Source organism: Anas acuta, chromosome 2 (genome assembly GCF_963932015.1).
Source record: "Anas acuta chromosome 2, bAnaAcu1.1, whole genome shotgun sequence".
Taxonomy (NCBI): Eukaryota; Metazoa; Chordata; class Aves; order Anseriformes; family Anatidae; genus Anas; species Anas acuta.
The window spans coordinates 80,116,947-80,133,977 of NC_088980.1; the positions used below are offsets into that span (position 1 = coordinate 80,116,947).

General features: G+C 38.3%; 1 protein-coding gene across 1 annotated transcript in view; it reads left to right on the forward strand.

The window, feature by feature from the left end:
- Positions 1–17,031, forward strand: part of GMDS (GDP-mannose 4,6-dehydratase) — a 407,324-nt gene that overhangs the window by 139,698 nt on the left and 250,595 nt on the right. Inside the window, exons 5-6 of the mRNA XM_068670937.1 lie at positions 13,671–13,863; positions 14,743–14,847. Of these exons, the coding sequence (XP_068527038.1) occupies positions 13,671–13,863; positions 14,743–14,847 (298 nt within the window). The remainder of the gene's footprint in view (positions 1–13,670; positions 13,864–14,742; positions 14,848–17,031) is intronic.

Genomic DNA, 17,031 nt, shown 5'->3' on the forward strand with positions numbered 1-17,031 from the left:
TAAAAGGTGTAATTGTTGTTTGTAGGCAGGATTTTCAAATGATATTGCAGATTCAAGGATAGCACAGTTTATCTGAATTTTCTGAGGGTAATAGCCTTTGCAGAATGAGGTTTAATGGGATTTTGCTGCATTTATTAATCCCATGACTGTATTAACTGAGAGCTACTGAGATGTTTGATTTAAGCATATGTGTGGTTTGCTTTATCAACTTGTATTTGCTTTAATAGATTTTCTTTCTGCTTTTGCCTGTATGTTACAGATGGGAGACGAGACTTTTTTTTTAATTATTATTATTCACGCTGCTAATTAGGAAAAAATGAGAACTCCACAGTTTGAGCTTAAATGGGTTCACTAACATAAACTATCAATCTTCTGTTTTTCATTATCAGAAATCCACCTCTTTCCCTTTCCTTTTCCCCCCACCCAACAGAGGAGCAAAAGAGACAGTTCTCAAGGGTGTGGTTATCATGAGATAATTGCAACCCTGAGGGATTTGAGACACTGGGGTGCATTTCATACCTTGTAGCTGTCCAAGGATGAGATTTTCACACGAAGGCTCCACCCCACTGTATTTTATTTTTTACTGCATAAATCAGTCTATGTGCTTAGGGATCATTTATCATTTCCCTAATACTCACCAGGGTACAAACAGTACTGTTCTAGTTTCATTCAACCCCTTATTTCTCCCTCCTTCTCCTGTTCAAAAAAAAAAAAAAAAAAAGTTGGCAAGACTCTAAAATTATATAAAGGCGGTTCTGTATTTAATGCAGAAATCGTACATTACCCTAAAAACCCTTCACCCCTGAGTACTCTTTGTACTTCTGAGAACATGATATACGGCTGAATAGTGCACTTAGCAACCATGACTTCATTTAAATCCTTCAGTTTCTGAGAAAGGGATTACTGCCTAGAACCTAACCAGTATTAAAAATACATATTTTCAGATGCAACTGTAGTTAACATCAGCTTAAATTTGTGTGTGGAGAAAGCACTCTTGCAACATGAGAGGTGTTAAAATCTATAGGAGTGGAAAGTGAAACACTTGCTGAGGTTTTGTTCTCATGCCAGAACTTTTTAATCTTTTACCAATTACAGAATTCTTCATCAACATCGAGTATTTACATTTCTCAGCCTTCCCAGCACAACTTCTTTAGTGTATACTAGTCATGCAGGACCGAAAATTAACATTTCCAAACTCCCAAATGACACTTTTGCAATTTCCTCTGCTTCTCTGGCTAACAGACAGCACCAGTATGTTTCTCCCCTTGTTCTTTGCAGTTCCTGACAGAGCTTCTTGCATCCCAGGTGAGGATGCTCAGAGCCCCAAGGCAGCTTGGGGTCAGCACGCTGGAAATTAGCTAAAACTATTACTGCAGCCGTGAGTTGTAATGTTCTTAGCTTATGTCAGGGCTGTGTGGAACCGTGGGTCTCAACTTGCGTTATTTTTTCATCCAGCCGTACTTCACAGCTATTCAGCGCGTCTCCCTCATGGACAATCACCTCTCATAATGACCTGTGCAGCACGACTATTTCAGTGCTGCCTACGACTTGTAAAGATCCCCCCCCCCCCTTTTTGGATGCACGTTTGCTGGCAAGTTAGTATTATGACCCCCTTCATTTGTGCTTGGGCTTAGTACGGTGTAACAAACCTTGTGGGCTGAACTAGACTGGTTTTTGTTCCTGACTGACAGGCTCCAGAAGCACAATTTCCTTAGCTCCAACTGAATTCTGGTGAACACTGCTTGGAAGGACATGCAAAACTGAGGACGCCGCGATATGGAGGCTTGCAGGCATTCAGAGGGAACATGTTTGGAAAGGAAGACAGGTTGAAAAACTCCTGAGATAGATTTGCGTGTTTCCTTCCACGTTTATCTCCCTGTGAGATAAGTGCACCCTGTTGGCATGTGATTACGATCCTGCCACTTCTTGACTGAGAGATCCGTGAGTCATTCGGAAAAGAAAAGCGTGATTGAAAAGTGCTAATTGAAATAAAATATTTGCATACAATAGAGACATGGCAACTGCCTGAGCTGTACATTTTTTTTAAATTAAATGCAACCGTACACAGTTTTATAGACTTCACCTGATTTGTGAAATTTGATGTTCCCACTGATGGTGTCCAATGGCTCATTCACTGCATTTTGGCAACTCAGTCTTGTTGTCCACATTGCCTTTCCAACATATGCCTCATCCTGAGGCTGCAAAATTCACTTAGAAAAAGCTCCACCAGTTTTTAATGTCAGGCAAATTTTTCTCAAAGTGTGTATTTACTGGCACATTGGATACCATGCTCTCATATAGAAGGAATACTGCTTTGTATGTGTTCATTTGGTCTTGTTTCAGTTCTAGCACTGTAAGGGACAAAAAAAAATCTCAATGCTCTCTCAGGGCACACTCAGGCGGATGAAGGTAGTGTAGTATTTGTTGACATGGGCAAGAGGGGGAAACTCCCAAACTTGTTTTAAGAAATTAGTTGACTACCACATCCCTGTTTCCTGAATGATTTACTCCTATGTTCAAGTGAAGAGCAGCTGCTGTTGCTATTCCTTTTCCTGGTGGCTCCAAAAAGGTGAAAAACAAAGCTGATGTTAGTGTTGTGGCTTAGAATACACAAATCAATTCCAATGTTCTTCTTTGTTTTATTAACACTATTCCTCGTGAGTGTCAAAGTTGCCTCTTAAAATCAATGTTTCCACATTATTTTCTAAGAATTGTAACGAACAGGCTTTAGTAGTCAATAATAAACACAAAAAATTAAAGACAAAGGTGATGCCAGCAGAAAATCTGTCAGATTATGATTTGTTTCCTGAGAGAAGCATCCTGCTTGTTCAGGAAAGGGAAGAATAATTGTAAAAGTTTAACCAGTGGTTCTCATCCCTTTAAGCTCTCTGCCCCTTAGCCTTCTCCCCACAACCCCCACATACCTGTCAAGATGCATGTTTTTTTCTGACTCATCCCACGAGTTTCTAGCTAGCCACCCACATCCTTTTGAAGCAGATGGGTTGATTAAGTAGAACTTTTTATGAAGGGATCGACTTTGAATTCAGAGGGCTTACTTTCACATAGAAAACAACAGTCTTCTACCTGAAAGGATGCGACTGAAGAAGTAAGGCTTACGGTGTTTAAGTGTAAACACGTTAAAATCTGAGTGCTTGCAGTGGTGACAAAAGTGTGGTCCTCTCCTGTAGCTTCCTAAACAGGATGAAGAATTAATCACAGTCCACTTTGAGGTATGTAATTACTGCTATCCACACCTTGCCTGAAAAGGAAAGTTAAAATTAGGTGTTACTACACTGTTACTAAACAGCGAGTTTACTGAAAGCTGTTTCTACAGGTTTATTACATCATTCTCAACAAAACCACCATCAGCTACCTGTATTCATGGATGCTATTAATACTCTGGTTTTAAAATTAATCATATGTAGTGCCTGTACATGCATTACAGGTGAGGGTGTCAGTGCTTATGTACTAGAGTTCACTGGTTTTAGTATTACAAGGTGAGGTGTCTTTCTTCTCGTTCACTGGTTGTACTTTAAATTTAAAAGACTTCAGTCTTTTTTTTTTTTTCATAGCAAGTATAAATATCAGCCTGTTGTACTTATTTTTAAAATGTTTTTAAATGTCAGCTGTTTTCAAGAACAAGTAAAGGAAAAGGAATGCTGTTGGTTTTATGAAAAAAAAAATATTGATTTTGAACCATTGTCCTTTTCTGAGTAAAATTTGGAGTAAGATTTTGGAGTAACGTTTGGCAGAAGATGACCTTATGCATTGGAAGAAAAGACAATGACTTGCCCTGTTCCAAAAAGAAAGCAAACAAAAAGAAAACTTATTTTTTCGACCTGCTGTTGCACATTTATGCACTCTTCATTGTTTCTGCTGCACTGGAACTGTACTGGAGCAGGAACTGCAGATGGCAACTGTGAGAGCCTGCCTTTTGCCAGTACATGCAGGTCCATCCAAATTTGCCCCATGCAATTAGCCATCACAGTTTAATTCCTCACGCGCACAGTAAAAATGAATAAAAGTCTCAAATTAATTACACAGAAGTCTGTGGTATGCTGATAATGTTCTAGCTAAAGAGGAGTTGGTTTCGTTTTTGGTTGCTTTATGGCACAACAAAGTAGACCTAGGTCCACAGAGGTGTAACATGAAGACTAAGCGATTGGCACCAGTGAGTGGACTAGGAATAAGTTTGAAGTAATGGCACTCATCTTTTTTTTAGATGTGTTTTTATAGTTCTTTTTCTCCAAGGGTGGTAGCTTTGTGAAGAACTTGAGTACTTTAAGAAAAAACTGAGTGCATGAGCAGAGGCCTGTTGTGTGCCTGCTGAGGTGGAGTACTCGGTATCTCTGCCGCCCTCATGCAAGCATTGGACTCTCAACCTTCCCAGGTACTTCAGGGCAGAGGATGTTCCTTAGATAGTTCTGCCTGAGACAAAAAGTTACCATTTTTTTCTCTGCGTGCACGCATGCACTTGCTTATTTCCTCAAGGTTTCATGTTCTCATTTGTCTCCCTGAAGTCCTACCTGTTTGGAAAGCTCAGCCACAAGCAAAGCACCACCAGGCAACAAGCTGCGACGTGTGGTCAGAACAGAGGTATCTGTCTGCTCCTAGACTGTGACGAATTAAGTGATTTGATTTTTAGAATAGCTGACAGAAAAAGAGAGCTAAGATATGTTGCTTTTATCTTGCACTTGCTGTGGTTTAAGAGCGTTCCCCAGGCAGTGTTACCTCAGTTCCACTTGTGTTTGGAAGGAACCAAGCATCATTTTGTAAAAATGTTTTCAATTTTCTAGCAGGTTTTAAGTTTGTACTTACTTGAATTTGAAAAATTTGAAGAACAATTTTGCAAATATTTGTTCAGTACATTTTATTTCCATGTTAAATACCCTTACAAGAAAGAAAGGTCCTAATCTCCATCCAAATCACATATGAAATATGATTTTAAGTTTATTTTGTCATGGAGGGAGAAACATTTTTGATACTTTGTGTGTACCTGAGAAACGATTGTTCAAACTGTTTTTAAGCTTTATAAAATGATGTTACTTAGAATGAGGAATTGCAGACTAGGAAGTAATTTTCTTAAGTGATAGATAATAAATGCTGAAAAGGTAGATTTTTTTCTTTGGTTGAAAGGCAAGAATTTCGGTAGTGTCCATAAACCTGTGAGATTTTACCTGATGCATCGGTAGGAGTTAAAAGAGTTTCAGGCAATGAAATTTGCAAATTATTTGGAGAAATTCTAGCTTCCAGGCAATACAGGAGTTTTATAAACATTAATGAGGGTCCATTGTATTAACTCACGTTTTGCAGTCCTGTAGGACAGGAAGAAAAAGAGAGGTGAGATTGTTGTCAACAAGTCTGTACCATATTAGATAACTGCTTTAATTCAATATCTCTCTTGCCACCCACTGAAAGTCTATCAATATCATACAGAAGATAGATTTTGAAAGTTTGTTTTTTAGTGTGCTTTTTTTTGTTTTTGCATGTAGTGATGTTTTTCATCACCACTGTGCACATCTAAGTATTTTGAAAAGATTAAGGAAGCGAGGATGGAAGTTTTTTAACAAAAAATCAGAAGTAAAATAAATGTACTTTAATAATAGTATAACCTACTTGTCAAGTTAGAATTTTAAAATAACCCGTATGCTTTAAATTCATTTCTTTATATGTGAAAGGGAATAAAAAATTGTGATATTTCTTCCAAACTGACTGCGTTCCCTACACACATTTTATTCATAGCTCTCAATTCCCTTGGTACATATAAAGCAAAATGAATTGGATATCTTTTTACATCTCCCTTTGAATGTTCTCTAGTAACTCTGCAAGTTGCCCCTTTTTGTCTTTCTACTAAATAGCATTTAAAGCTTCTGGCACAGCTGGACTTCAGTATGTAAGAAAGCTTTTAGGGTATTATAATGTCACTAGCCATTGAAGTTGCAAAATTTCAAACATCCAAACCCATCCTGACTTTGCTGCATGCTCCTTGTGCTTAAAAACTTGGGTAAACATGTATATTGTTAAAAGTATCCCTGAAAAAAAACGGTGCTGAAAAGAAGGAAAGAATCGACGCTTCTTTTTAAAAGCTTCTTTTCTAATCTCTGTAATTTGAAACTAAAGACTTTGAACAGTGGGTTGGAGATTGTTCTGCAAGATAAATTCCTTGCATCACATAACCCTGACAACTCCCCAGTTCCATCAAATTAATAACAAATGGATGAGAAGATAAGCAAAACTAATGGCGAGGTTACATTTTTGTGACAAAGGTTTATGGCCATGCTGAATCTCATGTTCTGCAATATCCCTCCTCCTTCTCCTCCTCCACGTTGGTGTTGGATTTTTTTTTTATGATTATCAGATCTGAGCATTCCTGTATCTGAAGCTCTTCTGCGGAAAAGATGAATAGCAAGTTGGACTGTGTGACTTCTAAAAGTTTCTGTGAACAGCTCTCTGCAGCCCCCAGTAGAAATGGCTGGTTTTGTACAAGACCAGGCCTCGTCCTTGCGCATTGTGCATCCAGTTTTATTCATTTGGTGCTATGTATCTGAACATTGAAACACGCTGATGTAATGCAATCTCCCTGTTTTGTTAAAATTGTGGAATAATTTATATAGGAGCAACTTCTGAATGTCATGCGGAACAACTTTCCATAAAGCAGAACAAGCTTTTACAGCATGTGGTTTAGTGGTTTAGGACCATGTCTGGCTGAGTTTTGAGAATCTCCAAAGGTGGAGATGCCGCAACTTCTCTGGACATCTAATTACAATGTTAGACTACTCAAACTTTGAATATTTTTTTCCAAATATCTAATTTATTTATTTTTTTTTATGTTACAACTTCTGTACATTGTCTTTTGACCTCTCTCTGGGCAAATCTCTTTTAATCCAGGCTGTTAAATTTTCTTAATGCAGTAAGTTAGCCCATCAAAGAGTAGAAGGATAAACAATTTACAAATTATATCTATTCAGAGAGCTGTTCCAAAACACACCCATAGTCAGTGGCCAAAACAACTGTATGGTCTGTAGCAGACCTTGTTTTACTATAATAGACCTCAGAGGGAATGGGTATTTCTAGTTAAGGACTGTAGGACTGAAACCTAAAAAATAATAGGTAACTGGTGGTTCTTCAGTGGTCAGGCAGCTATCGGTAGGCTGCTTGAAATGCAAAGGTGAACGTGGTGACCTCATGAGCTGGATTTACAACTGCACCTGCAGATTGCCAGGGAACTCTGAGGAACCACTTATTATAGAAGCTGAATAATGAATCCAGCTATCAACTCGTATACTGGTTCAATAAATAAAATTTTAACTACTTAGGGAGTGTTTCTCCTTGCTTTTTTTCTGCTTTGGGTTGAATATTTTCCCTTTCTTTCCCCAAGAAAAAGTAGTAGTTTTTCAGAAGGAAAAATGAAACGTGTTATAATAATGCCAGGATATTTCTCTTTAGAGATCATTTCAGAGAGTTTGCATCAAAATGTGAAATTAATCAGGAGGGAAGTTCTAAGGAGAACTTTCCCAATTCAAACCATCCAGAAGCTGCCATATGGGCATGCATTGTGGAGCGTGCTAGGGGCCTCTTGCTAAAATCCTTGAGTATTTCAGTTGCACAGGGAAAGCTGCTGCCCCTTTGGGAAAAGTGTGCTAAAGGGTATTTCAACTGCAAGGTAGCTGGGGGCTCCAGGCAGTCTGATTGCATTTCATGGGGGCAATAGCAGTATGGCTCAGCTGCATGGACCTTTTTAGTGCTTACGGGGCTGGAAGGGGAGAGCTGCTTTTGGGTTCTACAGTGCCTGACCCTTTGGGACATAATGAAAGATGATACATGCTTTTGCTGCTGTTATCCTGAGTTTTTTTATCAGACTTAGAAGCACACTGTTGCTGTGAGGTTTCTGCTTCCTCTCACCCTTTTCTCCCGTTGCTTTTCCATATCAGTTGATCTCCATATCCCTGGAGAAATGAATGGTGGGGAGCCATGGATGACCTGGACTCCTCGTCTGTGCCTTTTTGTGGCTGCAAAAGCATGTGTGTGTTTGGTGCAATGAACAAGTTTACATTCAAGCTCCTCTTTTTTCACGTGATTAAAACCACTTTGGGGTTACATGATGAAGACTAAACTGGTTCCTGAGGGCAGAGTCTGTTGCAGTTTGACCGCTTATCGAACATGAAGACCGTGGTTTAAGGGCGCTAAGCAGTGAATAGCTTAGTTTTGCACCTTGGTTTTGGTCTTCTCATTTAGGAGTGAAAGTGAAATGCTATCCCACTGATGTAAAAACCAAACCTCTAGCCACTTCAAGAAGTCTTTCTGGTCATGCAGCCTGCAGCCCAGGGTATGATGTAGCTGCAGTAGAAATGAACCGATGCACTGGGAATGGCAGAGAAGCTGGTCTTCTATCAGTACCACTGGTTATTCCTTTACCTCACCAGTAACTTGAAAATTAGAGTTTGCCAGATCTAAAGTTTCATTAAAACAAACACACACACAAAGTATGAGAATCCCCGTTTTCCTGGAGGATATGAACTGTTTAAGAAATACTGGTAAATCTTTCTTTCTTCACTCATTTGCTGCAACAATCTTGTGAATAGCTTGGGCTAGCATGAATTTTAGGAAGAAATGTTGAGTTCTGCATGCATTTGTGAAACTTATTCCTTGCTAATTTTTTTGCTTATAATCGTTGATCTAATTTTATGCAGATCACTTTATTATTTCTGTTTTATTAATAAGAGAATGGGGAAGGAGATAGGAAAGAAGATATATCTACAAAAAAACATTAATTTTATCAAAGTTTTCAGTCATTTTTCAGTCCATGTCTATTTTGCTAAGACGTTGAATAGGGCTTTAATATATCAAGAACGTAACCTAACATTAAGTAAAACAGAGCTATTGAATTGGCCATTTTTCTCTAGAACAAAAATATGCCATAATCTCCCAAACTACTATATATATATGTGTGTGAGTGTGTGTGTGTGTGTGTGTGTGTGTGTGTGTGTGTGTCTTTCAACTACTACTTTTATTGAGTGAGAGGGCAATGAGTTAAGCACTCATTCATTCTGAGTTAAAGGGTTGGAGGCAGGAGGAGTTGTCATGTTCTCCTAGAAGCTTACCTGATGTTCTTGTAGGTGTATAGGCTGATCCCCATCCTCATTGACACCCTCCACTTCTCCCCAAATACTTTAGATTTCCTAAAATCGCTAGGACTTTTTCTGTGGTTTTAGGACTTTACAGGAATGCTTGGCCCATACTCTGTGTTAGATTTAGCAACTGGAATGTTATGCTTTAAATGCCTGTTCCTAGGGGTTGAGCAGTTTGTTTACTGAGATGATATAAGTGATCCCAGTGGTTTTTATTGGCAGTGGAAGGCACACTGAATATTCAAAGCAAACAGAATTGATTTTAAAGAATACAAAAAGTAACTGCTATGAAACCTGTAAGGCCTGAGCGGTTTCTGAGTGGTTTTTCTTCTTTGTGATTTGCTTTTCAGGTGTAAACCTTTCTCTGTGTTTAAAGATATCTGATATACATCTTCTACTCTGATAAATCTAAAGAAAACTACTGTAAGTTTTTTCAGGAGAGCAAAGATGCTTCATCTAGTGTTATATTTAGGTTAGCCACCTTTGCTTTTACAGTGGAAGAATAACAATTTACATTTATATTATCCTATTTCCTCCTGGGGCTTCTCATAAGCTTCCCTCTTATAACACAGGCCTTCTAGAAATCCCATATTCTCAAATTGAGAAGGCAGTAAGGAGATGAAATTTCAAAGTGTTATTTATCTGCCTTAGGTAGAACATTAGAGCATACTCTGCTAGTGCACACTATTTTATTTTATTTTTTTTAGAAAGCAAATAGGTAGTATGATTGTAGCCCATCATTTGGTTTGTTTTAAATGACAAAAGGAGATGAAGTATCTCAAAGCCGAACCTATGTGCATGCTAAATCTATTTTCGTAGTATCATCATTGTTAACAATGCATTGGTCAGAAGCAAGTACTGTAAAGTCTGCAGGCTTGCATATATATAGTACTCATACACATGATAGGAATGTGTTCTTGTGGAGGGTAAGCCCCATATGTTTTCATTTAGATAGTTTTCAGTAAGCTTTTAAATCTTGTTAAAGACCTTGCTAAGCTTCGTTTTGAATGATCAGTTGGGAAACATCATATTTAAAACATTGCTCTATTAAATTCAAATCTTGTGTAGAGATCGAATCTGGCAATTATAAAGAAAGACATGGAGAGAAAAAGGAGTTCACATTCAAAATACATTCAAAACTCATTGTCCTTCTCGAAGCTGTGTGACTGAAGAAACACAATGTGGTATTCAGTGTATTCATATTGTGTCCTGTGATTCCAGAAGCACTGTAACTAATGAGTCCATCCTTTTCTTGAAGATTTTATCATCATATTGGTAAGCCTTGCTATAGAAATTCATACTTGCCTAAGAATGTATTTAAATCGTACAGCAATTAGGGATTAGTCTCGCAGTAAAACCCATACGAACTGAAGATACTCAGTGTATAAAACTCCTGATTGATTTTTAATACTCTGAGCCAATTCTGCAGGGCTTTCAGAACCTGAAAACCTTTAATGAAGCACTTTTAACCAAAAATTTTAGTATCTCCATTCTGTTCTGTTCACTTCTAATGATAGTGCTATCACTGTTTATTGAATGGAATAACTGTTTAGTGAATGGAATAAGGAGAGGCACGTCATAAGTGTATATATTCACAGCACCTCCCCAGATCAGCTATGACAGCTCCAAAAGCACTGTGTCCTCATTGTACATGGGAAGGCATTTCCACGTTCACTCTGACGTTCGAAGTAGACAATTTCTATTTTGTTGGTATGCCACTGTCCCTTTGGCACAAAGTCCTTCCAAAGAGGGCAAATGAGTATTGGGTACATGCTTTTCTTTTTGAGAAAACTTTCAGTTTGGAAGCTTCTTACAGGCAAAGAAACTTCATTTCCCTACTCCAGTCATTATAGAAACTCATGGAGTTGTCCTCAAAGTTGCTAGGTACACTGCTTTCTGTATGCAGTTGGCAGTAACTATTAATTTGGGATTTCTGAGGCTAGGATGGAGCATCTCTCTTAAGGAGGTAAGTTGAAAAACTGTGTATATATGGTTTTTGCAAAGCATGATCAAGAGCATCTCTTTTAGGTTTTCTGCTGATTTGCCACTGTCTCCAGTGGTGTACACAGAGATGAGCTTCCTAATTCAGACATTTAAGATAGTTGTCACAAGTTAGGCTGTGTGAAAGCTCTACTCTGTTAGTATTACCTAAACTCTTTTCTCCACTGGACAAATCTTTAACCTTTCAGAAAGTAAGGCTTGAATTTTAACCTTTATGCACCTGCCCTTACAAACTGTCATTTCCATGAAGATTTTACTCTTAGATAAATCTCACTGAACTAAGTACACAAGCAAAGAATCCGATTCCTCAGTTGGTTTCTGTAAGACAACCCCTGTCCTTCTGTATCTTGTACACTTTTGCACATTTCTCTTAATGAGGTCCCTGCGTATTTTATTTTATAACTTCAATCTTCCTGCTGGTCTTGCACAAAATAACATGTTCAGCAAGAGAAATAATGGGGTAATGGATAACTTAGCACTTTTTCATGATCTGCCCTGCTTCATTTGTAACTATTTAGTTGACCTGGTGTTTTATAAAACTTTTACGTTCTTAACTTTGGATTAGAATCAAATTAAAACCCAGCGTGAAGTTACACTGCACAAAATTTCTTAACAGTCCCGTGTTTTTGGAGCTGGAGCTTTTAGTGGATAAAACCATTTTTCATTTTCTTGAATGCCATTCTAGTCTAACCTGCACTCCAAAATGAAATGAGTTTAGCGGTCTGAGTCCTGTCCCTGGTGAACAATAGCCCACATTACAAAAACACCAAACCCGCACAAAGCTGTCGGTTTCTGCTCGGGAACACTCAGACCCAGCCAGTGTGAAGGCAGAATTACCTCACACCCTAGGGAGTGATTTTTCTAGGTGAAGATTGAGGTCATTCTTAAGGCAATAGGGAAAAGCGGATCTTGTGAAACTGGTCTCTGCAGCAGCCAGCGAGGGCAACCCCTGGTACTGCTACTACAGGCTCTTTGTTCGCCTTGCTGACGAGGCTTTATAATGTGGGATCGCTCATTTAAGACCACCTGAGATGTGCATGTACCATTTGCTGATGTAGTAGAATACGCAAACAAAGCTTGCATTTTGAGGAGATGTTTTTAGCAGGTTATTTTTTGGGAAAGAATATGTTAATATAGGTAAATTCCTGGTTCTCCTACAATTGTTGTTTTGCCTTTTCTTAGAGGGCTGGGATGCCACTGTAAATATTTGAAGGTGAATATGCTAATTCCTGTTCATTAGTGCATAACTGATTGTATGACCCATTCATAGTGCATAACTGATTCATTATGATGTTTTCAGAAGAGTTACTCAAACAGTGAAGCTGAGAGGCCTTAAGTGACTCTTATCTTTATGGCAGACGAATTAAAACTAAACAAAACAAAAATGCTCAGCACTTCTTTAGTAGATCAGTGCATAGTTTTAGCTGTGTCATACTAGGTTAACATAGAAAGTATCAAGTTTCATTTTTTTTCTTTTGGTTAAAAAAAGAGAGTTAAATTTGTTTTCATACCAATAGCTATTTCAGATCAAAGCTATGTGAGAACATTTTTATTTTGGATAACAGTAATACAATTTAGATTATTTCATACTCGTATTAAAATAACCATAAGTGCAAATGAAAAATAATTTAATTATTTTGATTTCATCTGCTGTGTAAATAAGCCTCAAACCCCCAGTGATTACTGAGCAGAGAAAGCAGCTTAAGAGGAGAAGTGAATACTGGGCTATCTGTCTGAATCTTCAGAGAGCCTGAAAAAATACCTGGCAAGTGTAAAGTTTCCCATTGATTTCTCTGTGATAGCTCAGCTTGTTGGGTGAGGGGCATTTACCTTCTTCTCCATCCATAGCTGCCCTGTCACTGAACGCTGAAGAAGAGGGCATGGTAGGTTTGTACTCTGCTTTTGGTAGTGTCTCGCTAACCTCTGGACTGGATCATATAACGAGGCTGTAACATTGCCATTGCTGTAGAGCTTGTTTCAGGAAAGTCAATCATTCATCAGCCAGAGAGGTACACATAAAGTAATTCTTCCTTTAGATGGGGCCATGGAGAAGATCGCTCTAAATGTCCATTCCCTTTTGTGGTGTTTTGTTTTTGTTTTTTTTTGATGGTGGTGTAAACAAGGTGTTTTTTTCATAAATGTTCATGCTATCTTACATACTTTTGGCCAATTTTAACCAATTTCAAGTATGTCAAAAATACTAAGCCCAAGTGAATATTGTGCAAATTGGCAGCTGTGGAAATGACAGAGCACCTGATAACGTTCCCACTGTAGGGGAGGCTTACCCCTTACTTCACATGGGAAAATGATCCTGAGAGAGAGATCAGGGAACACCAGTCTTTTGATTCTGCTATTTATGGAGCTACTTGTTTATTCTTAGAAATCCTTCGAGGGTACTTCTGTAAACTGAGCATCTACTCTGTACAAAAGTGTCTGGATGGTTTGTGACAAGTGATGTATTGCTTTGTTTGGTTGTACATGATCACTGCATGTTCTGGTTCTCCTAGTATAATTGGTGTTTTTTTCTTTCTCTCCCCCAAGATTTCATTTGACCTAGCAGAATATACTGCTGACGTTGATGGAGTTGGCACTTTACGGCTCCTGGATGCTATTAAGACCTGTGGCCTTATCAACTCTGTGAAGTTCTACCAAGCCTCCACTAGTGAACTTTTTGGGAAAGTGCAAGAAATCCCGCAGAAGGAGACCACCCCTTTTTACCCAAGATCGCCTTATGGTAAGAGCTCACTGATGCGTGTGTCAGTAGTGTCTGTCTGTCTGCTCTCCCTTCTCATGTCTCAGGGCTGAAGTCATTTGGGTGTGAGATTAGAATGACGATAGAGCTAAAGTGACTAGACATGTTGAGAGGCATACCTTTATGAATTACTATATAAAAAGTATTTGCTGCCATTGCCCGGGGGTTGGAAATTACCATCTCACTTCACAAGACTCTGTTCATTCAGATCAGAAGTTGAGAGCTCTTGTATGGAGAAGGGGGAAGGGTGGCTCTTCCCTCACAAAGGACTGTAAGATACCACTGAAGTGATAAGGTTTCATGTTTTTTGTTGCCTAAATGAAAAACTCCCAAGAGCTCGTTTCTTCCGTCATGAACTTGCATTAAATTTGAAACACTTATTAAAGCAATGCGCATGGAAGACTTTGGTGATAAAGTTTCAAATCAATTTGAGTGTTAAGGCACCAGATTTTCACTTTTATTTCTCCGAAGTCACTTCTTTTATTAGCAGAGGTCACCACAGTGGTGTATTTCACACGCTCTGGCTGTGTTAATTATATTGTAAAAGAAAAAGTGCTATGCTTGAATGTGCATAAGAAAACAAGTGAGAGAGCGCCCTAACACTTCCTGGCTGGTTCTGGGGCTGTGCAGAAAAGGAGTATTTTCCCCTTCAGCTGCTCTTTATTGGGCTGGATATTCTTTCCATATGAAATGTGACACATCTAGGGAATTAATCAAATTCTAGCGCACTCTGTTGCTGAAACATGGCCTTCACCCTGCATGGAAGAGAGATGCATATATGTGCCTGTGTCTGTCTGTATGTGTGTCTGAGCTGTGCACAAGTGGAGCAGATGTATGTAACGTCTCCAATTATTTTTGTAGGGGCAGCAAAACTGTATGCCTACTGGATTGTGGTGAACTTCCGAGAGGCCTACAATCTCTTTGCTGTGAATGGCATCCTCTTCAATCATGAAAGTCCCAGGAGAGGTTAGAAAATCCATGTAAAACTGTTCCTGTATTTGTGTGCATCTGACAGGAAAAATGAAACAATGCATCCACAGGTTTCATTTAAACTTGCCAAAATGCTGTGCTTGACGGTGTTTGGCTTGAGGTAGCCAGCAGACTGCGTTTAATGTAGTGCTCGTGGCAGTCTCAGAGTCTGCAGTATAACAGTTTTCACCTTCAAGCACCATATTCCATTTTGTAGCCCTCTGGCTCTGAAGGGAGGCTGGGGTATCTGATTTTGTGTGTCAGTGCTCTCCAGAGCATTAAGGTGGGCGACTGCATAACAGATGCAATTTCAAGTGTGACTTGTACTCAAGATTTTTATTTGTATATAAACACCAAATTAAGGAGCATAAATAGCTGACCCTCTAAATTCATTAGAATAATGAGTACAGCCCAGTATATTTTGGAAACTTGTGGATTATTACCCTTACCTTCTGAAAAGATGGCTTTCAACACATGGCCTTAAAATACCTTTCTTTTTAATCCTTAATAGCAACACATTTTAAACTCCACTTTATCATCCTTTTTCCTCTTTATGAACAATTAATACTGGTACTTAGTTTGTGAAAAAGTCCACAGTTGATTAAAAGTCCCTTATACAATGACAGCTTTCCTCTGCCCTTAAAATACCGTGACTTAAAAAACACTCTAAAATTAAACTTTAAATTAACACACACAACTGGATTTTCAGTGCAGAAGCCTTTTATTGTGGTCTGTTTTTAACTGAAAAATAAATTCAAACTTTACAGGAATGCAATTATGTAAATTACAGCCTGGCACAAAATATAATAATTTTACTCATACTTACAAATATAAAATAGACCATAATTGCAACTGTTTGGAAAAAAAAATGGAAAAAAGAGTCAATGTCAATAGGATTTAAATAGAGATTTGAGTCTTTGGGAGTCACAGCTGTAAAACCTTATAGTACACCGGGTAGGCAGCATTTACAGTAAGTGATGCATCAAATCTTCGTTGGCAAAAGTTGGTGCAGCACTTCTCACTGGAGCAGATGTCAGTATGAGTTTAAAATTAAAAGAGAATCAAATTCGCTAAACTGTTGCATTGAGAAACCCTAATACTTTGCTTTCTTTTAAACAGTTCACTGCAGTATATTTGTGGTGCACCATGTAAACTAATGTCCGAATTGCTGAGTTATAACGATGCAATAAAAACCACCTGAACAACATAAAAAGGGGGGGAAATGCAATGGCAAATACTAATCTGGCATGATTTCTTGTCATATTAAAGAGCTATAGGATGAGATGGAAATTACAGGAGCATATATGATTTGTGCCATTTTGAAGGAGAAAAACTTCAGTGTTCATAGCTGTTTTGATCCTTTTGACATTTGTTCCAGCTTTGATACTGCTGCAGTGGAGTTTCCAATCCAAAATTTCATTTCAACACATTTAATATCCCTGTGGAAAACCTGAGTCTGTGCTTTGAAGTCTCAGGCTGTACTTTTAGTTGTTTGTATGTGCTAGGGGAAGTTTTAAGCTCCATCTGCCATCTTGCCTTAGAAATAGTTTCAGCTAATACCATTAGCCTTAGCAGGAGCACAAGCAGTGAAAGCAACTTGTAGTTACAGCCTGCTGCCATTTACTTAACGTTTTTATGTGAGAATGTCTGAAAATTATAAAGAAACTGGAAGCAAAGTAGTTTTGAGGTTGTTTCTTAACAGCCATTCAGTGAGTCTGAGTTGAAAAGACAACTGTAAATTGTTTGCTTTGTCTTCTCTTCATAAAATGTTCAGTATGAGTTCAGTATGAGTGGGGCAGCACATGAGCTTAGTAAAAATGAGAATTGTCTAATCAAAGAACTGCTTCCTTGAGACTGGAATGTAGCAATATACATAATCAGCAAATCGATGAATTTTATTTTTCCTCAATATCACATCTCAGTTAGTCTGCAACATAATTGATATGAACACTGAATGCACAAAACTTACCTGAAAGCAAACCATTTCATCAATTCACAGTTTAATTATATTGGTTCCATCTTTAACTTAACGAGTTAAGTGAAAGAGATTGGGAGCAGGTGGGGAGATGTGAAAGATGATCTTTTTTTTTCCAGAAATACTCTTCTTTTTTGCCTTCTAGCCTAAGAAAAGTCAATCATTACTTTTGGATAAATGCCTCTACCTAGCAAGATAATTAAATA